Source organism: Rhipicephalus microplus, chromosome X (assembly GCF_043290135.1).
Source record: "Rhipicephalus microplus isolate Deutch F79 chromosome X, USDA_Rmic, whole genome shotgun sequence".
NCBI lineage: Eukaryota > Metazoa > Arthropoda > Arachnida > Ixodida > Ixodidae > Rhipicephalus > Rhipicephalus microplus.
The window spans coordinates 335,681,194-335,704,893 of record NC_134710.1 but is presented as its reverse complement, the minus strand read 5'-3'; the positions used below and the strand labels follow the sequence as shown (position 1 = coordinate 335,704,893).

The following is a 23,700-nucleotide window of genomic DNA, read 5'->3' as shown; positions in this document are numbered from 1 at the left end:
ATACAGTCGTTATCGTGGACAGAAGTTAGCGTGGTTGAACAAAAATACTTTTTATGTTAAATTATTCCTGCAGAAATATTGCTCATGCAAGTAAAAGCTTAATTCGTTTGATTTCATGAAAGTAAGTACAAACAACATCAAAAGCGTTCTCGAGGCTGAAGCCCAGATTCGAAGCACCGAAGGAAAGTATTTTCTCAATTGGGTAGTTCAGCTCCAGGCTAGCGAATGGGATGAATAAAAGGCTTTTTTTTTTACAATGTGTATTGGTGTAATGACAAAAAGTAGTGCTCCTTTGTTTCTGGTTCAGAACAAAAGTTGCATAGAGGTGATATCGCCAGACCAGCCCTGTGTGAATAGAAATTCAGCGGGGAAGTGGGGGGCATGGCATCGAAATCTGGTTCTAATGACTTCCAATCATCTTGCAGGACACCCCTGAATTTTCCACAAACACTTTAAGTGAGCAAATTCTGTCTATAATGTTATTGATTCCATAGCATCTGCACGAAGCGAAAATTTTTTGTATCTTGTCGCAGTTATTGTGGCCACTTCGGGAAGGACCGATAGTACTGGACCATTCAATAACACTCATGCTAGAGAGTCGGCGATTTAATGTAATTTTAATCCGCCAAAGCTGGGTACCCACAATAATTTCAGTAGCTGCAGCTGAGGAGGGACTACGGCATAAGGAGTGTTTTTAAGGCCATAGATTTTGATGACGCCATAATCGACGTACATACTCACAGGGAATCAGTAATTATTATTGTATTATGGGCGTTCAAAGGTAGCGTTCGCCAGCGCTGGAGTTATTGCCAACAATTCAGCTTCAAAAAAAAAGGGGGGGGGGTGAAGTACGGTAATCTTAATGAAAAAGACCAGCCAAGTGAATGGGAGTATATATCTACACCTGTCTTATCGTGCATTACTGAAGCATCTGTGGCTAGGGTTTTATTCGTTTCTGCGTGTGCAAGATAATCCTGCAAATTGCTATTTAAGACCTTGTATGACTGAAGTTTGGGTTTAGAGGGGAAAATCTCAACGAGTTCTATCTTAAGATTCCACCCTTGAAACCTGCGCTGCAAGCACACCTCAAGTTTTCCTGTCTTAGTTGTTTCCTTATCCTGTCTTATCCTGTCTTAGTTATCCTGTCTATAGTTGTTTCTGGACAAAAATAATCTGAGGTGTTCGAAACCTTAGCCAATGGGCAAAAAAAAAAAGGAGTCCGGATCATTTATGAAAGCATATTCAGGTCGTCTTAGCGTATAGCTATAAAATTTCAAAAATTTCTGTACCGTTGGAATAATGGATTTTTTTTTCTGTTCTTCTCCTCTGCACGCTAACTTCCAGATGGTACGATTTCATTATAGAGGCTTTTTCCCCCAATCATTATGTAACAAATGTCCCTATAAAATTAAGGGAAGGGATGTATGTCGTGCAATCACGACATACATCGTGATAGTTTTTACTGTCTTTCACTACTGAACCGAAGGTTGCAAAATCTAATCCTGGGCACGGTGGCCGTATTTACATGGAGGCGAAACTGTTGTGGCGCGCGTGCTTCGATTTAGGTGCACGTTAAAAAAACCCCAGATGGTCCAAATTCGCAAAGCCCTCTACTATGGCGTTCCTTATATCAATACCTTTATTTTGGGTTGCAACAGTCCAAAAATAATTCATTAATTGAGATATTTAAATACATACGCAGACGGCCAGAAGTCCGTTCATGCATGTGCTCATAAAGAGGTCGCACGAGGTTAAATGCGATTTATAAGAAGAGCGAGGTTTTTTTTTTTTTTGATGGCCCATCCAGTGCATAAAATATACGTAACAAGAGCGAAATTACGTTAATTCAATGTAGAAAGGCAGAGTGTAAGAAATCACCCTCACACTGCCAACCGTAGCGATATCAAACTGCAGAACGTAGCGAAATTCCTCTCGCTTCACTGTATATTTTGCGTATCGCGTGAGAGAAGCCACGCACATTCGTCCCCAAGAACAGGCATTTCTCCCTCGTAGCCGTCTTCAAAAAAACTCGTGAAAAGAAATTAATGGGAAGTAACAGACAATGATGAGAACATATATACACTTCTGTATACACTTCTCTTGGCATCACTGTGGCTTAGTTGTCAATAATGTTGTATCTAAAAAATGAAAGCGAGCCATTAAGTTCACACCTGAGAAAAAAAAAGAAGTGATGAATTCACCTCAGGCTGCAATTAAGTGCGGGCTCTGGAAATTTTCGAATCAGTTGTTCTATCATTCGGCACCTCTACTCTGGGCTACAGTCACAGGGATGTTTACTACGCCATAGAGAAATATATCAGTCAGACTAAAAGAATATAGAGCTAAATTCTTCCCTCTTTTAAACAGATAAATATTATTATTCAGTAATTATTTGTTGTGTAACATATCCCTAGCATATACGAGTAGTATTGCTAAGAAAGAAAAATTCACCTAACACTCGGCCAATCTCCTGCATTGAGTAACAGCCATAAGGAGGAGGAGGGGGAGGAGGAGGAGGAGGAGGAGGAGAGGAAGAAGAAGAAGAAGAAGAAGAAGAAGAAGAAGAAGAAGAAGAAGAAGAAGAAGAAGAAGAAGAAGAAGAAGAAGAAGAAGAAGAAGAAGAAGAAGAAGAAGAAGAAGAAGAAGAAGAAGAAGAAGAAGAAGAGGTGCGGGCTCGCTCTCGAAATTGCACCGCATACCAAAGCATGATAAAATAAACCGCAGTTATATCGCAAGCCATTGCTATGAAATCGTTTACTGAGCCAAAATTAACAACCAGCACATTATTGTAGTACGTAATCATTTATTAAACTGACCAATTATTCCAAAACTATATATGCGCCAATTTCGCAATGGCGGGTTCGCAACGGCTTCTTCTGCGGTCATAACACCAGTGTTCTTACGTCGGCATGACATCGAGGATTTAGAAATATTTTCTTATTCTCAGAGATACTGATTTACCAGTAAGCGAGTGCCACTATTTGCGATTTGATGACGGTATTCCCACCTTTCTGGTTGGCGAGTGCTTAACGGCCTCTTCGGCTGCGTTAGACGGTCGTGCGATGAGGGGGGGGGGGGGGGGGGGGGCGACTGTGCAGCATCTCAGTCCTGGACAAATTGTGTACTTCGGAACTCTTTCTTTAGCGATACCATGATCATGACAAAAAAATGGAGTGGATCATGGCAAAAAAAAGGAAAATGGATGTACTTGGAATGACTGTATAGAAAGCGTTAAAAAAAACGTGGGAGCATAAAAAGTGCAAGAAAAAAAGAAAAAAAAAAAGAACACTGGCGAAACTTACGCTTAGCGGCGCAAAGCTTCAACCAGCGAAAACTGACGATTTTAAAGAATAATTAGGTTGCATCAAGGTTGTCTGTGTTGACCTTGGATAGGTGATGCGGCTTCTATGTTACTTCTTTAGGCTGTTGATAAGCTTTAGCTACAAACTCCGTGGTGCCCCGCCGCGGTGGCCCCTGCGATCTATACGCGCGTGTTTTACGAGATTACGGTATCCGCCCCCATCTGTTCTTCACATAGGTCTGCGAACTCGCTGATGAGCCATAGGACTCACTCAGACTCAGCCCCGCCGCGGTGGTCTAGTGGCTAAGGTACTCGGCTGCTGACCCGCAGGTCGCGGGTTCGATTCCCGGCTGCGGCGGCTGCATTTCCGATGGAGGCGGAAATGTTGTAGGCCCGTGTGCTCAGATTTGGGCGCACGTTAAAGAACCCCAGGTGGTCAAAATTTCCGGAGCCCTCCACTATGGCGTCTCTCATAATCATATGGTGGTTTTGGGACGTTAAACCCCACAAATCAATACAAACTCCGTGGTTTCTACGTTGATTATCGTGCACAGAGAGGTTTGAGTTAAGTCACAGACACGACACGGTTGTCCAAACTCCAGAGAAAGAAACTCTAGCTGAGACAAGGTGCTTCCGCCTCTCGTAGATCTACTGGCTCGTCGTTGTTGGCGCTGGCCATCCATTGCTTCGGAATCTTCTCACAGCCGCTGCTGCCTTCCCCCTTCCCATATAGTATCCTCTCGTGTTACGCATTCGGGGTCTTTGGCTCACTGTCATCGTTTCACAGTAGTCTGTTGGGGCAATCAATGCCTTCTTCATATTTCGTGAACCAGTGCTGAGTCATGAAATTTACCCGATTTCTGTGGCAGATAGCCGCTTAAGATGATAGTTTTTTTTGGCTCGTGGGACAAGCAATGATTTGCTAAAGAGATTCGTGGTTACAAATTGTGGTTATGACTACTATTCCATAGTGATGCAACTAACATTCGCTTTACTCGATTTTATTTTCTCATGATCGAAGCATCAGTATACGTTAAAATATGATGAATTAAACGGACCATATACCATCTCTTCGGGGGTCAAACAACAACAATAACAGGAGCAACACCCCCACCACCAAAATCCTGCGACACATTTGTCGCTCACCGGAGCACTCAATCCTACGCGCACTTTTTTGAACGTCAATCGTTCATGTAGCAACTATACGGTAACAGAAGTTAACGTGCATGCCGTAACACAGGCTCGAGAAACGCGTCCATCTTCGGAACGTGGGCGTAAGTGCACGCAAGCAAACTTTCGTCGGCTGGAGGACAGATGTCGCCGCCATAGTGAACGCTCTGCCAGGCGATCTGCAGCTGCTCGAGGTCCCACTCGTGAGTCGAGATGAAGTTGCGGTAGTCGCAAGGATGCCACACCGAGTGGGGGATGAAGCAGCGTGAGTTCGTCAACTCGATGCCCACCTGCGAAGTACGGGAGGTCGTCATACATGGAGCGCCATTGAACTTGGAAGGACCAACCGAAGAGTGAACTTACCACTTGCATGCCGTGAATAGCGCCGGGTTCCAACACTAGCCCCGGATAGGAAACTTTTGTTTTTTTTATTATTATTTTTTTGGTGTGGGCCAGCCGTGGGCGAGGGTTTTTTTTTTGAACACCAGCTTTACAAGTCAATCAACAGAAGCATCGTTTGAAAAAAAAAGAGAGAAGGGCCTTTTATATGTTGCTTGTGCCACTTCTTTCAATCATTATGCAAATTAGCCGTGAATACCACAGTAAACTTCCCAGCACAGTCAAGAAAAGCCTCGTTTTTAGTCATTCGCCTGCCAAAAAAAAAAAAAAAAACATGCGAGTAGGAGTTCGACCCCAAGCGGGAAGCTTTTGTGAGATTATTGATACGCGAAGTGTTCAGTAATATTTGTGAAAGTTCTAGTTCAACATTTCTGAGGAAGGTATATATGTTCGTGTGCGTGTTTGGTATGTGTACGCATTGTATGTGTGCGATTAAAAAAATGTGAAGGTTTCGGGGAACGTCGAGCAGTGAACAAGACAGCACCACTATTCTGACAAGAGCACTCATAAGCATTCTTGTTAAGAGAGTCAGACAGATAAATATTCTCTCTTAGAAACTCTCAGAAAATATTCCTCTCACATTATAAGGGCTCTTTCGTAGGACTCTCTCATAAAAGCGAAAGAGAGAGAGAGAGAGAGAGAGAGAGAGAAAGTTAGGGCAATGAGGTGGCCACCATTTTCTCCCTTAATAAAGAGTTTTAGAATAACGCATGAAAGCAAACCTATAGAGATTATTTACGAAAAGGAACACGGCTGGTTTTCTTTCTCTCACTCCCTCTATCTTTCTGCTCACGCTCCCCACATTATAGCCTTTCTGTGGCTACGTGTGCGCTATTTGGTAAGGCCCGATGTTTCCCAAGATGTATTGAACTTGTACGTATGCGTTGGCACTTTCACACCTAATTCGTGACTCCACGCCTCTTTTGTGCATCCTCGCTCTCCATCTCTCTGGAGGTTTGTGTTACCATACGTTAAATTGAAATGTGTTACGTTACGTACAGCCTGATATATAGCATGAATTATTAGCGTTCAATGTGCGCTGTTGTTGTATAACACTCTAACAAACATTCTCCCGCGAAAAAGAAAGCCTATAAAAAGTACGTTTCTCAGTATAGGCTTCACTCGTAGAGACGATGCAGCGTCTCGCGTGGCCAGGGGCGTAGTCAGAAATGTTTTTTGGCGGGAGGAGGGGGGCATATTCAACAATACTTTATGTATGTTCGTGCGTGCGTTTGTATGTGTGCGTGTACATATATGCAAGCAAAACTGAAGATTTTTGAGAGATTTTCAACGCCCCCTTCCCTCCTCGGCTACGCCACTGACTTCGGTTACATATGCAAGCAAAAATTAGCCGAGATGGGAGTTCTCCAGCATATGAACCCAATAACCTTCCTTGCCCCAATTATGTATGTTCTCCCTGGTAGCCGAGTGAACTCAGCACACGTCGTCGTAAAAGGCCCCTTGCTTAGTGACGGAGTTTATGAACGACATAACCTTGTTAAACTCCACACGGAATTTCAAGTGACGTAGTAACAAACTCCCTATGGGAGTTTTAAAACCCTGTTTGGTCGGGACCAGTCGGGACATACGCGCGTGCGTGTGTGTGAACAGGCATCCGTTCTACACGTCGGTGTGAAACACCAGTGCTTTGTGTGCATAGCGACCGTGTGAGCATCTGTTGACAGGTGACGAAATCATCAGTGTAGCGAAGATTTGCAACGACCGGTTGGTGTTTAGTGTGAACGTTTCAAGGTATTTCGCACTGTTGAACCACGCTGGACCTCTGTCCAATTCCTCAACGAAACCTCGCGAATGCCTGGCTTCAAAGGGCCAAGTCACAAAACATTTCGAAGAATAAATTAATGCTCACAAAAGTAAGGTGTTGCGATCGTCATTTGTTGATTCTGCTGTTTCACCGCCCCGCCGCGGTGGTCTAGTGGCTAAAATGCTCGCGCTGCTGACCCGCAGGTCGCGGGTTCGAATTCATGCTGCGGCGGCTGCATTTCCGATATAGGCGGAAATGTTGTAGGCCCGTGTGCTCAGATTTGAGTGCACGTTAAAGAACCCGAGGTGGTCGAAATTTCCGGAGCCCTCCACTACGGTGTCTCTCATAATCATATGGTGGTTTTGGGATGTTAAACCCCACATATCAATCAATCTATCATCTACAATTTCACCATTTAAAACTTCGAAGCGGTCTGAAGTAGGCTTTCGCTCGACTATGACAAGCTGGCCGGCGACCGGTGTGAGAGTTGCACTGGCGACGCGCTCGCCCCAACCTCTGGGGACGGTGTCTCGTCGTGCTGAGCTCTACAAGCTAGCACTGGCCGCCGGCGGGGCAAAGAATGTGTTTCATAGAAATTAAAAGCTGCTGGAATGAAAAAAAAAAGTTTGGACCATCTCCCCGAAGGGAACCCTGATGGGATGCGAATCAGCAGCAGTGCGCACGGCGTTGACCCGGTTGAAACGAGCGTCGACGCGGGTGCTGGAAGAACGGTTTGAAGAGAAACTCGATGTAGCGTTTACTCTAGTAAACGTTTGTTTGAAACGGAAAGAGACCGGAGGTGGGACGCGTTGAAGACGCTTGCGCTCGGCTTCCTTGGCTCGTGTCTCGTCGGTGTTGCCCACGCGCCGTCTGTATTCTCATACGTGATCGGTATTCTCGCACTTCGTCGGTGTCGCTGGTCTTCCACTGCCGACGCTTGCGTTAGGCTTCCCTGGCTCGGGCCTCGTCGATGTTCACGTCGCCATTCGCGACTACGATCGGCTTCGCTAACCCTTGTAAGCCGGCGACAGCGCACACTAGCGAGAAGCGTGCAAGCAGCGGCGCGGTGTCCACATTGTCGTCACCGCGAGATTCTTGGGGCGCGTGCAGCCCACGTACCCGTCGGCGCCAGCTCGCGGTAAAAAGTTGGTAAAAGTTTTAGTTGGTAAAAAAGTTGGTAAAAGTCATATAGGCACGGGTGAGGTGATGCCCACGTGAGGAGTGGGCTCGAGTGTTGTGAGCGGTGGAGAGGGTGAAGTGAGAGAGAGCTGACACGTGGCAAGCGCACGGCAGGCGTGGGAGAGAGACGCCACCATGCACTGCTAAGAGGGCGTTAGCCACTTGGCACTGTTCCAACACATGTGGCAAGGTGAGCAGTGTGGATGGAGGGACAACGTTACACAGGCTATTCAAAAAGCTGCATCGCATCTAATAACAGTTTATCTTTCCTTCTGCCTCATGTGACCACAGCTGTCAAACGACTAACACGAAGGTTAGTGCCGAATGCCCTGATGAGGGTTTTATAAACACCGTCCCTCCGTACGGTGTTTATAAAACACCCACCAGGCGTGCGCTAGAGAAGTCGTTCACTCCCATCTCGGTTTATTTTTGTTTACAGTGTATGATCATCAGGCACAGACATCGCATTAACGCGAACAGCTCCCCTAGGCGATATCTATACCTTTTGCCTTGACACCCTCTCTCGGACGCACATACAATCGCACTTCCTGCACCGATTCTTTCCGGCACTGCGTAATATGCTGCTCATCATAAAACAATCGATCAGAATTACGGCACGCGAAGGCCCAAATGATGGCACCCGCTGCACGTAAAGCAACTAACTCGCAGGCTTGCGCGCCCACCATGCACCTATGGCGACCACGTTCCGGGCACATATAGGTGGTCCTTGAGGCTATCACAAAACACAAGTGACGATTTCAATGGAGTCACGTAGTTTGTACGGGACGATCAATCTCTGCGCATGGTCGTTGCTTTAGGTAGCAGTAGCGGAAGTTATTCGAAGAAACGTGACCCTAACTGCTGGAATGCGTACATTAAGTATCATCTGGACAGCTGTACGTACTGGAACCGTTTTACCTTCCACCTAAAGGGGCTTCACTCCTAGCCACAGCCATCACGCGAGGTCGCGGGTTCGATTTATAGCTGGAGCTGCCGCATTTCTGTGGGTGCTAAATACCGAAATTCCGGTGTTCGTGGGTTTAGATGCACGCACTTTGGGTTGAAATAATCCACAGTACCTCTTATAAGGCGTTCCTCATAATATCTTGGTTTTAGCATGCAGGGCTCTCGAATTGAACTGTTTAGCCCCTTAGGCGTAATGCTAAATGGGTTGCGTTTGCACCATGTCTGCGTATCACCTGTACTTTGCTAGTTTACTCATCGAAAACAAGTCCGCACTAGACATATAGACGCTAATTTGCTAAAATTTCACAACAAGGCTTCGTTACTCGGCGGAATAACTGAGCTCATACGCTTTACAGTGGCTTAAATGCGATCACCAATGGCATCGAGGAAGTTTCGGATGCCACGGTCATATATATAGTCTCAACTACCCGAGGGTTCGGGTTGACTCTGTTCATCAAATAAGTCGATAAAAGAAACAGGCGGATCCTCGAGTGGAATCCGTGCGCTTCAGCGACTGTGCCTTCAGCGATAGTTGTGCTATATAAACTCCTAATCAGACACATTTATCGCCCAACAGAAAGACGCGCTGCAGCCAAGGGGAGTTTCTCAAGCCACACATCATCCGAACACGCCCATATACGTACTCACCCACCGGAGCACGCTATTGAAGCGCTGCGAACGCTCAAGGCAAAGGGCGGTGAGGAAGATGGGCGTTTGTGAATATAATACCATTGTAGATACGAACGGCATGTATAGTATGCGGGAGGCGCGCGATCACGCGACGCCTTCCGATGCCCATCAGGACACAGTGGTGTCGATGCTCATGTATAGCTCAAGGGCGACATAAATGCGTCGAACGTTAGTCGAACGGAGATTCAAAGGATGTTCGGGGCATGGAACTTGATCACTTTGCCGGGTCGCTCAAACGGATTTGTTGTAGGGTGCTTGTGTTTTCATACAAAAGAAACACAAGTGTGGATCAAAGGAGGGAGGGAGGGGAAGGACGAGCTTTTCGTAAATGATCATTTCGTAAATGATCTTTCCCATGGGGTTGCCGATTTCTGATTATGCGTCCAGCATCAGGATTCGTTAAGGTATTTTTTTATGAAAAAGTAGCCATACTATTACTATTGATCCCAGAAAAGAATTGGGCTACTTATAACTATCATATAATAAGCGACAGTATTACCTATCGGGTCTTCACAAAACCAGATTTAATATATGAGATTTAGTAAAGATGTAAATTAAGCAAGGCACCTGCATACTTCCATTGAGCTAGTAATATTTGATGTTATCGGGAAATTCAACGAGCACGCGTGATAAGGAACACAGCAACAAAGGACTCTGTGCGTTACTTAGTTTTGAGTTCTGAAAGGTTTGTGAACGCCCAATTGTTCACAAAAACGAATGCCGTGTGCCAGCTCACCCAAATTTCAGTTTTTAGTTATACTAAAGAGGGTCAATCGATTCCCCATAATCTGTTTAGTCAAACTGTTTACGCCCGTATAAACCTCACTCATGAGATAAAGTACGCCAATCATGCACTGCAGGACATCACTATAAAGTATGAGAAATGTCTTCGCGTATTTAAAATAATCTAAAGTGATTGCTTTTTGCAGATTGCTGATGTAGCGTGCATTATATCATTCGAAAAAGGCTTGTGAATTTTTCATGTGTTTAGAACCGTATGATTGTCGCAGTCACGTTCAGGACGAATGTGACTCACGTGCGGAGTAGCTGTATACACTGACAAGTTCATGTCAGCGCGTTAATAAGCCGAAAGACTGAACAGTTTGCTTTGTAAAACACCGCAACAGGTTTGTTGAGTGAGTAAGGGGGTGGTTTACATGATTAACCCTTCTTGTCGTAAAGTGCACACGACAGTGAGTTAGGAAGATGCGTAAATTTTCGCCTTAGGATTCACCACGCATAAAAATTTAACAAGTAATACTCATGTATCTGCTTATTGTAAAATATGTGGATGTTATTCCCTGTTTCGTGAAACTTAAAATATTTTTGGCGTAAAGGTCAAATTATTATCGAGGCGTTGGAATCATTCCATATCGGGAAAGGGGATGCGACTGCTTTAGCCAAGTTATGATTGTGCTACCTGGTAATGAGTGCATCCATGTAGACACGTGGTGATTGTTATAAGTAATGAATTATGTATAACGTAAAATAAAATGTAGTAATCATGGCACGAATGTCTGTTTCAGTGCCGGGCCTGCTCTTCTACGCGTGTGTCAAGCTTCAAGTATCCCAAGGTATGATTTTTTTCCAGCCTAATAAAGGATGAGTTGTGAGTGTAAGAGCAGTCATGTCCACTTCCATTGTACCCATGTTCTGCGGGTTTTAAACTAACCTTTGAAGCAAGAACGTCTACTAACAGCCCCAACTCGCCACTACCAATTATCCCAACTTGCCACTTTGTAGCTATGGAGCACGGCCCTGCGCACCTTCTGCGCCACTACGCCCGTGAGGAAGATGTCCTCGACGTAGAGGAAGGGCGTCGCAAGTGCCTCGGTGAAGAGGGGCCGCACCGCGTCGCGCGACACCACGTAGCCGCTGCCGTGAATGTACGATGGCAGCCAGTCCGGCTCGTACACGGCGAGTGGCATGTACCACTTGGACCCGGCTCGTCGGACAGTCTTCCGACCCTGCGCGACGTAGCCGGCCAGGAAGGGCCTGGCGTCGGACCCAGCGAGGCCTAAGGGTTAGACATCAGTGATCAACAACAGCGTCACGAGTGCGTCAGAACGAGTGCTCGAAATGTGTGCAAAGTACTTCCACGGAACCATAAGTATAGTTGTAGGACTTTGCTGTGGGACACGTGGTTAAAAAGTTCATTTCTCAGTGTATACACTGGTGAATTTCGATGGCTATTGAGTACTGTTCTGCTGACACTATGCATAAACGTTACATAAACGTCAGTGACCGAAATTCATCCGGATGCTTACACTATGTGACATTACAGCTATAGACGTGACCTTTAAGCGTGGATGTATCAATCGACAAAAATTATGATTGCATCCACAGTAAATATCTATGGGTATAGGTAGCCTTACTTTTCACAGGGTCTGTTTAACTGCGTCTATGTAAAAATTAAAAAAATTAAAAAAGTGCATTCCGTATTATTTTGTGATATCCTGGCGAAGCGACGTTCTTTTCATATACGCGATGAAAAAAAAATATGGAAGAAATTACTCCTTGGGTAGAAACTAACTGAAACCAGATAGATTATAGTGCCAGGCAATGATGAAAGCGAATTAAATGGTCTTTTAGGCTGCGAGAAAACACAAATTTCAAGCGAAAAAAAAAATCACCACGATTTCAACGCTCAAGTGCTCCATCTCTCTACGCGTGAATCATCAGTATGCCCGTTACCGTGTCCGGTTTTCGCCGTATGTCTTGAGGAAGCGCATCAGCTTTTCCATGTTCACGAACATGTCGTCATCCGCTTTGAGCAGGAATCGAGTTCTCGAGCACTTCACGTAGGCCCACTTGAGCATGAACACACTCTTGACGGTCAGGTTACGGTAGGTGTCGCGGAAGTCCGCCTGGATGAGGTCCTTGTGGAGCGCGCTTTCGTTATTCAACCTGTTCTGCACGTATTGACCTTTGGCCTGCAATGTAGAAGGCAGAGAGAGAGAGAGAGTCAATTTGCGTAGTGTATGCACTCGTGTGAGCTGGTATACGCACTTTAGAACACAGGTTTGTTTGAAGAGAAATTTGTGCTATTCGGCGATAGTTCACTTTTTTATCAGCTTACAGAGCTAAAGGGACAAGGTTGAAATTCAAAGAAGCGTTCGTGTCGTCACATGCTTTGAATCTCGATCTTGTCCTTCTAGCGCTGTAAGCCAGTCAAAAATGGGCTGCCGTGTTCAACAGTGAACGTGCTTTCTCTTGCTTTTAAGCTCCTCACTTTCAAAGGGAACGCAGAGCACTCGTGGACATCAATTAGCTCCATCACAACCGTCGCCTAATTCACTATACGACCACCATTCATTAGGAAAAGAACACGATCATCGTATAATTTTTGTGGGACCACGTGAGGGGTGCTTGCGACTACGTTAATGCTAATTATGGAGTAACGTACCTATACATTCATTTGTTGCGTTTTCCGTTGGGACAAATTATTACAGAAGATATATAAGCACGAGGAAGAGAGGATGCGCCATGCGTATTCTAATAATAATAATAATAATAATAATAATAATAATAATAATAATAATAATAATAATAATAATAATAATAATAATAATAATAATAATAATAATAATAATTGTCATCATATCTATTAGTTATGATACCACGCATACGTTTCTGCGTTGCTCTCTCTCTATGTTATTTCTTTCCCAAGATCCATACAGCTGATACCTTTCGGTGATTCAATGGGCGCGCGTTTCTGCGTACCAGTCACCTATAGTACAAAAAGAATGCTATGAAAACAACCATTACGAAAATCGGGCCCACGTACTTCATATGCGACGGAAGTTCACAAAAAGTTGAGGTTCGATTGTACGGACAACGAACCAAGATGACGTTTTGGAGACTCGTCTTCTTGTGGCTCCAGCAATATTCTTTTCTTGACTACAGTTCATAAACAGCAGTATTGCGCTTTGGTGATACCGAAACTTGCACAAAGCAAGAACAAAATCGGGAGAATCCTATAGCTGTTAGCTTGCTATTGGTAAAAAAAAAATGTGGGCACGTTTTTTTGATTTATGTGTGCAGAGCCTCTTTATTGTTCAACTCAGAAGTGAAGGGACTGCTGGGCTTTTAGATTTCGGGCACTAGCGACATGTACCACGAATATCCAAGTGCCACAATCCCTAAACATTTCACCAAACGCAGACTGCACTTGCCACGGTGGTCCAGCGGGTATACGGTGCTCGACTGGTGACCAGAAGGACACGGGATCGAATTCCGGCCGCGGTGGCCGCATTCGCGATGGTGGCGAAAAGGCTTCAGGCTTAGATTTCGATGTTAGTTAAATGACCCCAGGGGGTCTAAATTTCCGGATCCCCCCACACCACGACGTCCCTCAAAACAATGTCCTGGTTTTGGGACAATAAATCCCAATAATGACTATATTATAACGATGACTGTGCGTCAGGAGATGGGTGCTGCCAGAACACTTACAACGTTGTATATACGCATGAAACGTAAAGCTACTCGGCTATGTATGTTATGCTTATCGAAAGTTGGTCTGCTTTTAATGGCAGGAGGCACAGCCTTCTTTTTATTTAGATTTAGGATAAAGCGCGATCACAGCAGTCATACCAGTCGCTATGTGCATGCCATTGTTACGCTGTATACCTTTCCCGCTTGTTTGAACAAACAACGGAGGCGTGCACTGAGCAGCCCGGGACGAGCTGATTGCAGCTATAGCTGTAAGTACACGCCGTGTGCGTTTCGCAAGCTTTCCAAGCGTGCTTTCCGTTTATAGAGCTATAGTAGACAACGCGCCGAGGCCACACGCCACTGCAGGCACTTTTCCTGTTTATCTTCTCCGGCGTGGCTTGATTGCGCGGCCTCTACACGAGATATGTCCCAAGACGAGCAAATGCCAGGCCTTTGTGAACATTTCGCGTTTCATTAATCCGTACTTAGGTAAGCGCCGTGATAATGCAAGACCAACTATCGACCGACAGTGAGCACTGCTTAATAATTGTGCCCTGTGACTCACATTTGTCGAAACAAACGTCTCCGCGCTTGTCTCATCACGTTTGAATTTGAGTCAAGAGAAAAAAAATGAATACCTACAAAACAGCCACTGAGCTGCTTCCGGTAGTGAATTTCAGAATGGATCATTTTCTTTCCCAGCAGGTATAATGCGGCCAGCCCTCATGGAAGATTTTCGATGCCACTCTTACGCAGTAATTTAACGCAGTCACCGAGCACTGTAACCAACAATGGCGGATATTTCGTGGTGTGCAGAGGCAGAGACTTCTGCTGCACAGCGCTTATGAGCCTGCGGGGCAAGACTTAAAGACGATGTCATCCCTCGTTTGGTATGACACAGTACCTAAGGCCGGCTCACTTTACCACCACTTATATCTCCGGGAGGATTGGCCCACAGGAAAAGAAGGTACGAAAATATTCGCTTTAGTAAACGATGCCCGCCGTCAAAGAATGTAATATTTGTCTCAGTGAAGATATTAGAGGGTGCATGCACACAGACGACGAACAGGGTTCGCGCGACCGGGTTGGTCGTAAAAGGTCGCAAATGGTCACTTTCGCCGAAAAGTGTCAGTTTTAGTGAAGTCACACTAACCAATTCTCCAGCTCCGCGAATAGGGCCGAAAAAGCTGCTAAACCAGTCAGCGGTGGAGGAGAGCGACGTCGGATTAAGTGAAGAGTTGTGTTACGCGGCCACGCCTGTGCTGGCAACGAATCAGACGTAAACAGAAGCGATCACGGGCGTCACAAACGGCATGTTGCATCCGCCGACGTCAACATATTGGTCACCAGTCACGTACTTATGTCAATCGCTGGTGCGAATGCCACCCAAGTGTAACCACTTGTTTGTAGTGACAGTAGTATGCACATAAACAGACTAAAGGAGTTCATGCGCGCTGGCTACTTGTGTTAGCTACTCTGAAGGCTGAGAAAGAGCAACAGCCTCGGCCAGCGTGAAGTCTGGGAGGGATGGTTGTGGATATAACTGCGCTTTAATAATTGGCAAGGTCAGTTACGAGGAAAGGACACATTTTATCGATTACAACACTTTTTTGACAATACCAGATGGCCTCGCTTGCCGATTACGAAAAAAGCAAAACATGCAAACTTGCAACACTTGCATTGTGTGTGGTGCCAATGTCGTTTGAACTTCCGTGGCGGGATCACACGAACGTACAGTACGTATGCACTCAAGCCTGAGTTCGGGAAACACCAGCTCACGTGCGCAAGGGGGACGCAAACCACTTGCATCCCCTATAACCTACAACCATAGGTTGGTTAAATATGTGGAGCTTACTCAGCCTCACTCATGAAATATATTTTGCCCTTGGAACTCACTTAGAACTCAGAAGCACCACAATTTTCTACAACCGGACTCTTTCAGACTCACAGAAGTATTACTCCTTTGGACTCAGACTCAGACTCAGGGCTCCATCTGAGTCCGAGTGAGTCTTAGTGCACCGACCTATGCGTCCGTCAGCGTACAATTGGCTTCTCTGAACATGGTGTTAATGCTGTTTAACACCAGTAGGTCGCGTAATCAGTGCTGTACTTGTCGCCTTTTGATCTCGTACCTTCAAATATGGTATCAATAGTTGCAATCCAGTACGGGCATTTTTATTGCTATATATAATTCACAGAACATCTTCTTACTAAGAATTCTCGGGAAAGCTTTCCGGGGATGGGAAAGACCCCGGAGCACCCACCCGATCCTCACAAACTCACGCCTCCCATCAATAAATATTGAGCTGGCGTATGAACGCTGGTGCTTTGGAGTATGTCTGAGTCGGCTTGGAAATAAGCGTGAGCTGATGCAACGCTGATAATAACGCTGAAGTTCAGTAAGAGGAACCATATACGGCAAAATAATGTAAAGCTCACCTAGACACACTCAAGACACACTCAAGCAATTTATTTTGCACTCAGGGCTCACTCAGTCTCAAACTCACTAAATATTTTTTCAACCAAACTCACTCGGATTCGCCAAAACAGTACTCACCGGGACCCACTCAGACCCAGACTCGCGGCTTGACCTGAGTCTGAGTGAGTCTCGCCAAGTCGACTCACGAATGAGTTCACCGACCTATGCTTACAACTCTTCATGAGAAAGGAAGAAATGAATATGCAAAGATGTGCCGAGTACCGTGTCCCCGGGTTTGCCGACGAGAAAGAACACGCCGGTGCCCTTGTCGGCGCTGACGTCGCGACCCCACGTGACACGTATCGCAGCTCGGTGCTCGAAGTTGTCCACGGCGCTGCAGACGACGACGGCCAGGTAAGGCGGGCAGGCGACGCGCGGCAGCATGGGGAACCCGTGGGTGCCCACCACGCGTGGTATGACGTCTCGCTGTTCAGCGTGCCAGCCCATGTCGCTGACGCACACTCGCATCACGGCGTAGTTGACAGCGAAGAACGCCACCAGAGTCCAGGTTCCGAAGACCGCGTACTTGAGGCGACGCACAGCGAGCCTTCCTTTGCACACCGTGGAAAGGCACGGCTGCGAACAGGCGATATCGATTGTGCGCTACTATCAGTGCGGAATACTTCAATCATGAGAAAAAAAAAGGGAGAGAAAACCCGCCATGCTATTAGGGTTTCGCATAACTCCCAATGATCAAAATTAATACGCGGCTCCCCTCTATGGCTTGCCTCGTAATTATATTGTTGTTGTGGCTCATTATACGGCGAACTCGACACTCAACTGTGAAATTATGCGGAAAGGACAAGCTTTTGATGGCTGTATGTTTCATATATATCTTACACACCCCAATAATGACACTGATAATAAAGGACGTTCGTTTCTCCTATGTTTTACTTAGCTGCATTTTACGTCACCGTTATGTGATACTTACTAAGCACCATGTGCTTCGTTTATTTCTAAATATTGATTATGAAAGTGTGCTTGTAAAAAAAAAAACTCTAAGGGAAACGTTGGTGATTACACCCAACTGCTACTATCGCTAAAGCCCTACAGGTGCGATTGAGGCAAGCTTATCACGGCAACTATAAAAGATGATATATACTGCTTCTAGGCCGTGTTGCATTGTTCTAAATGACGTTAGGTTCTGCGCGAAATAGAAAAAAAAAACTACATATTTCCTGTCTTCGTGTCTTCATTTATTATGTTCGACTAACACTAATGTGCCACCTTGTTGACTATGTTAGGCTATACTGTTGTATAAATCCATTTTATGTCTGTAAGAAAGAACGTACACAGCTGTTAAGCGCCAACACGAAATATGGCGGCCAATGGTTAGACTGCCTACATTGTATGTTTGAAAGAACTGAAGGCATGCCAAGCTATAGGATATCCAATGTATTATGCGATATGATGTGCATTACGTTAGTAGGCACTGAAACTGGACCAGTGAATATTTTACAGTTGTTACGTTCGAAGAAATGCGTCACAAGTTGGCCAACTAGTCAATCCTAATAAATTACCTAAGCTCACCTGGAAATAACTGCTAGGGTTGAGGATTAAAATTATACTGCGGTCCCTGCATATTCGCGTGACGGGCATGCGGATCTTAAGCTTTGAGTCCAGCTTAGCAAGACGACCCGGTGCTCAGATCCCTTGAGGGGCGGGGGGGGGGAGGAGTGGTTTTAAATGAAAACAAAAGTGAGCCCCGTAACTGTCTCTCAGGGGGAGGACACCTCAACAGTAGCTCACGAGGGGGGGTAAAGGAGGGATTAAAAGGACAGGATTAAAAAGTAAAGAGATAGAGAGAGAGGAAGAAGAGAGCGAGGCGGAGGAACAGCGAACGACGGAAGTAAGGAAAAGATAAGAAAGATGGAGACGGTCACAGGAGTCTGACGACGGGGCACCACTGGCGAGAGCTCTTGTCGACGTCAGGAGGTGGCGTAGGGCGAGCTCAGTCAGCCAGAGGAACGCTGTCATCGGTGATCGGCGTGAGGAGATGGCGTAGGGCTAGTCCAGTCGGCCAGACCTACACTGACATCGGAGATCGCGAGGGCACAACCGGTCGGCACGAAATCCAGTGAGCGAATCAGAGCCGTTGAGATTTATGCTTCCATTCAGGTGGTCAAAGGATCCGGAGCCCTCCACTACGGCGTCTCTCATAATCATATTGTGGTTTTGAGACGTTAAACCCCACAAATAAATCAAATGTATGTCTCCATTCTCTGCACAGTACACGCGTGTAATGGGTAATCACACATTCTACTGACCATATAATGACTCCTGGAGAAAGCTCACAGCCCGACCTGGCAAGAACGCCTTATGGGGCGAAGCAGGCATGCATTCGCCCGGGGAAGACATCTCGACTATACATACCCCTTTACAACGATTTCATTCCACGCTTGTCGTGGTGCGCTGTCATAGGGAATGCCGAAAAACACTTACCATGACGTAGGTTTGCAGAAGAAGCCACCTCGCTGTTCTTCTTGTTCACCTATTGCGCGTGGTATTCTCTGCTTCTTCGTTCTCCTCCACTCGCCAAGTGCTCGGTTCTGAGGCGGAAAGTGGAGGAATACGGTGATGATGATTCAGGATGTTGCCACGTAAGTTCTATAGAAATTTGTTGCAGTTCATTTACATCAGGTATTACTTTTATTATTTCATTTTGTTAGCCTTTCGTCCCTTTTGTGTTTGTGTTCCGTACTTCATTTATTCTACTGTGGTCAAGCTCCTCCGAGGTTATAAGCCAGGTGGCCACAGCAACAAAAATCACCACCCAAGCACACCGTACAAATTTTTAATCAGTGACGATAAAGAATGCGACCCCGGTGTCTTATCACGGGGCTAATTTCGACAGTTGATTAAAGTATTTATCAATTATTGCTTACTTCTCTTACGAAATCTTGCCCCCATGTCTTTCCTTTTTATCTGTGGGACCTGTGGGGAGTAGTGGAGCTTACCCAATTTCTGTGACACGCGCGCTGTACAGCTATTTCCATGTTTTTAAACAGCAGTACAAGTGCCGTCGGTATACCGAGGCGCTTGTAGCGATGTTGCGCCGCGTAGGCTTCACCCAGCCCAAATCTCGCCACCACCCACTATATATATATATATATATATATATAAGTGGTTATATCAGAAGAAAAGAAAAGAAAGGTGCCGACCCGTAACTGTCTCTCCTTACGAGGACACCTCAACAGGTCAGCAGAGGAATGGGATATGGGGAATAAAAGATACAGGGAAAAAAAAGGAGGGATAAAAAGAATAGAAGGAAAATAGACGGAGAAGAAGCCAGCCAACGAGAGAAAAAAAGAAGGAGATAGGAAAGTTGGGATCCGGTCGAAGCAGTCCAAGGGCGGGGTGCCACAATGCGAGAGCTGCACGGCGTCAGGAGACCGCGGAGGGCGAACCAGTCGGCGGGAGCTACGCTGATGCCGGAGATCGCGAGGGCACAACCGTCCAGCTTGAAATCCTGCGAGCGAATCCACCCACTATATCCAGGTGACAACTGCCATTGCAGCTGCGAAGCTTCCTCGTAGCACAGCGCGGCGGAGGGTCGGAGGCAGCTTCGCAGCTGTTGTGCCAGTTTTAACGTGATCATAGAAGGTGGCGGCGAGATTTGGGCTGCGCGGAGCCTACGCAGCGCGACGTCGCTACAAGCGTCTCACTATGTCGACGGCACTTGTACTATTGTTTACAAACATTTAATAGGTCTATAGAAGTTTTTTTTTTTTGTGCACAGGACCAACAATGCTGTTTTCGCCTAGATATATGTAAAACTTCGCTCTTATATTGTAAAGGAACCTTCAGAAAGGAGCTGGAATTACGTTGATAACAAAGGGGTTTTAAGTTGTAATAGCTGCAGAATGAGCACATTGAAGGTAATAAATAATTCAAGTAAGTTAAAAGTTATCTTTTGCAAGTACCTTTATTTAAGAGCGGAGCAATAAGCAGCGCTTGATATTGAGCAGTACTTTCATCTTATACAGCAGCCGCTTTATCTAAACTAATATAGCAGTAGCCCCGCCATGGTGGTCTAGTGGCTAAGGTACTCGGCTGCTGACCCGTAGGTCGCGGGATCGAATCGCGGCTGCGGCAGGTGCATTTCCGATGGAGGCGGAAATGTTGTAGGCACGTGTACTCAGATTCGGGTGCACGTTAAAGAACACCAGGTGGTCGAAATTTCCGGAGCCCTCCACTACAGCGTCTCTCATAATCATATGGTGGATTTGGGACGTTAAATTCGACAAATCAATCAATCAAACTAAAATAGCAGTACATGGGGTGTGCACTTGAAATACGCCATAGAGGGACTACGAGCCTCGTAGTCCCTTCTTTTATTCACTTAACTAAGTTAACTATACACTGACTGTATAGTTAACCTAGTTAAGTGAATGAATTAAAAAAAAACCCGCACGCATTTTTCCATGGGGGGAACTCGAGTAAATACGTTGCAGAGGGGGGGGGGGGGGGGTATTACGTGAATGTCGCGTTATTGAGTATGGTTTGGGAATGCTTACCTGTTATTTCGTCTTTATTATTCTTATTTATTGAATGAAAGAGAAGCGTTGCCTTCAAAGAGTGGTGGGACGCTGATGTGCAATCCATTGCCTACATATGAATATTTTTTACGGTGAGGAGGATTTTCTCCTTTCTGCGGTGTTGCACGATATTACAAAAGCCGACATCACATCCTCGGCAGCGGACTTTTTTTGTATGGGGGGGGGGGGGGTCAGGCGCACTAACAACAGCATAGAGAGGACAATGGCGGCGCCCAGGGAGCCTTGAGTGAAAAGGCCAGTGAACGGTTGTGCAGGGCGAGCAGTCGGTTTTTACTAGCAGACGCTGCGTCGGCATTGCGAGGCGAGATAGAGAGGGGGGGGGGGCGACATTTGTCACCAGACGCGAGCATGCGCAGTGGGAGCTTGGACGGCGCCACGACCGGCGTTGAAGCGCGACATCGTGCAACTAAGAAGTGCTCCGTATTTAAAAAGCTTTATATAAAAGAACAACCCCGCCTTACTGCCTTAACATCGCCAGGACTTATTAAACAGTGGAGATGGTGCTGGTGTCTACACTTTCTTTTGTGTGGTGATTTTTGGAGATTGAAGCAAGCGGATTATATCTTCGAACTCGTTTATTTCTGTCTCCCCCACTTTCTCACAAAACAACGCCGTCTTCACCAGTCCCAACGCCTTCATAACTCACACGACTCGTTTCGTCGCATGTCTCAGACTTAGCTTCATTCATCCCGGGTTGGCTGGTTGCTTGAACTTAAGAGGAGTGCGCTCAACCCACCACGGGGGATCGGCCAAGAATCCTGCGGCACTGTCATTTTGGAGTTTAAGAAAGAGAAAAAAAAAGGGGGGGGGGCTAAAAATACTATATTTATGTGCACTTCATCACTCGTTTGGGTAATTTCACCATTCATCTCACACTCGTCTTCACGGTCGTGTTTACATTTTTTTTTGCTCTCTTTATCACCGAAGCTCATGTGTTCGTCCGCGTGGTAGATATCGCACGTCTCATGTAATCATGTATAATGATCATAATGTTTAACTTGCTAGTTTATATGCCCTTCTATTTGGTTTATATATGATTCAGAGTAAATTTTTATGTATAAAGTGCAAAGTTGACGTTACTTTTTTTTCTCCGTATTGACGATTTGTTAACGGGATGAGCATTCATGGAATTTGTGCGCAGTGCCCACTTCCTGTGGTCTCATATAGAGAGTGGCAGTATCGTAAATAAACCTATTCGTGGGGTACCACTGCAGCGTGGTGTGGATGGCTACAAACCTCCTGGTTCTCGATTCAAAAGTCATCCATAAATTTGTGTTCTGTAGAAACTCCTCTCTTGGACAGTTCAGTGCACTTGGCCTGTTTCTTACACCTAACGATCGGCTTTTTGTGACTGTTTTGGGGATCGTTGAACATTCAAGTGATAGACTGCTTTTTCATTTTTAATAGAATGAAGGCCAGTAGTGGAGCTTGCATCAATGTCTTTGGCGCATGCCCGCTAATCAAAAGCGCGAACGCTCCACACGTTTCAACGTCCACCTTACTTAGGTGTGTGGTTAAATGCCCGAATTAGCCACTAACAAAACTTTACACATTCGTCTAACGCAGCGTTTTCTTAATAAGAACTGTAACTGGCACAATATTCAGCCCACGCACTCGATCTCAAGTAGTGTTGCTTCATGCAGAGAGGAAATCAAATCGGAAGTAGCGAAACGAGAAAAAGCTAAATAATTATTTTGCCATTTTTCTCGTCATGCGTAGCAGAGAAAGAATCGTCATCTTTCGTGCAGTCCGAGTCAGGAATTGTCAGACTGGTCGTAATTGTTCACATCATATTACCAAAAGTGTCGTATATGCAGAACTGTCCACTAGTTAGACTTGCAGCGAATTAAACCTAACGCTGGGCGCTCACTACTGGCCAAGCTTGTAAGTCGCCATGGTGGTCTGGAGATTGCGGTGCTCCACTGCTGACCCGAAGGTCCCGAAATCGAATCCCAGCAGCGGCGGGTGCATTTTCGGAGGGGGCGAAAATGCCGTGGGCCCATGTGCATGGTTTAGGCGAAGGTTAAAGAACCCCAGGTGGTCGAAATTTTCGAAGCCCTCCAGTACGGTGTCTCATGACCATATCATAGTTTTGGGACGTTCAACCCCAGCAGTTTGTTATTATTATTATTATTATTATTATTATTATTGTTGTTGTTGAGCTGGTTAAACAAAGGCAAATGCGAAGAAGGAGCAAGAATTTACTCCTCGAAAGTGTGATCACAAAACTAGTAAGAATAATTAAAAAACCTAAAGAGATTAGAATTCACACCTGCTGATCGTGCATTGAAAGATGTCTTGTGCAATTATTATTCTCGATGATTTATCTTTTTCTTATTAAATTTACCACGCTTTTGAGCATGCAAACCCATTTCTTACTGCTAAAAGTTAAGAAGCTACTTGGCGAATCTAACCAGTTTACTTTTTTTTTTTGCGAAGATATACCGTGAACTGGAAGCACGGTAGTTCGAATTCGATTGAAGCGGAATGGTTGCGCACTTGGGGATGCAAATTCACTAGCCTTCACATTTACGTGAAGAAAGACAACGTGTAAATTGTATAGGGATAAGAAGAATATATATAAGGAAAGGAAAGCCATAACATAGACATGTTATATAGTCGTTGCTCGTAATCAAGTCAATGTAAATTCCCCGCGCTGGCTAACTAACTTGAATCTATAGCGCGTTAGATTTATACCTCTGGTTCCGGGGATTACTCTTAGATTTCATTGAAACAAAGGGCGGCCTTGAGCAAATGG

General features: G+C 45.6%; 2 protein-coding genes and 1 non-coding gene across 4 annotated transcripts in view; 1 reads left to right on the top strand and 2 right to left on the bottom strand.

The window, feature by feature from the left end:
- The window catches only part of LOC142776293 (uncharacterized), a 38,791-nt gene extending 26,887 nt beyond the window's left edge, over positions 1–11,904 (top strand). Inside the window, exons 2-4 of one of the 2 annotated variants that reach the window (XM_075879692.1) lie at positions 9,358–9,477; positions 10,997–11,044; positions 11,214–11,904. In XM_075879692.1, the coding sequence (XP_075735807.1) occupies positions 9,358–9,477; positions 10,997–11,044; positions 11,214–11,491 (446 nt within the window). In that variant the 3' untranslated portion in view covers positions 11,492–11,904. The remainder of the gene's footprint in view (positions 1–9,357; positions 9,478–10,996; positions 11,045–11,213) is intronic. The other variant, XM_075879693.1, reaches the window with a different exon arrangement.
- Positions 4,287–12,398, bottom strand: LOC119162044 (uncharacterized). Its single transcript, XR_012887426.1, has 2 exons — positions 12,165–12,398; positions 4,287–4,761 (listed from the first exon to the last, which is right to left on the bottom strand). It is a non-coding gene; the product is annotated as an uncharacterized LOC119162044 (transcript).
- Positions 12,399–16,551: 4,153 nt separating this feature from the next.
- On the bottom strand, positions 16,552–19,354 carry LOC142775332 (uncharacterized). Its single transcript, XM_075876682.1, has 2 exons — positions 18,826–19,354; positions 16,552–16,959 (listed from the first exon to the last, which is right to left on the bottom strand). The coding sequence occupies exons 1-2, from the start codon at positions 18,826–18,828 to the stop codon at positions 16,552–16,554; spliced, it is 411 nt and encodes a 136-aa protein (XP_075732797.1). The 5' UTR covers positions 18,829–19,354.
- Positions 19,355–23,700: the final 4,346 nt, after the last annotated feature.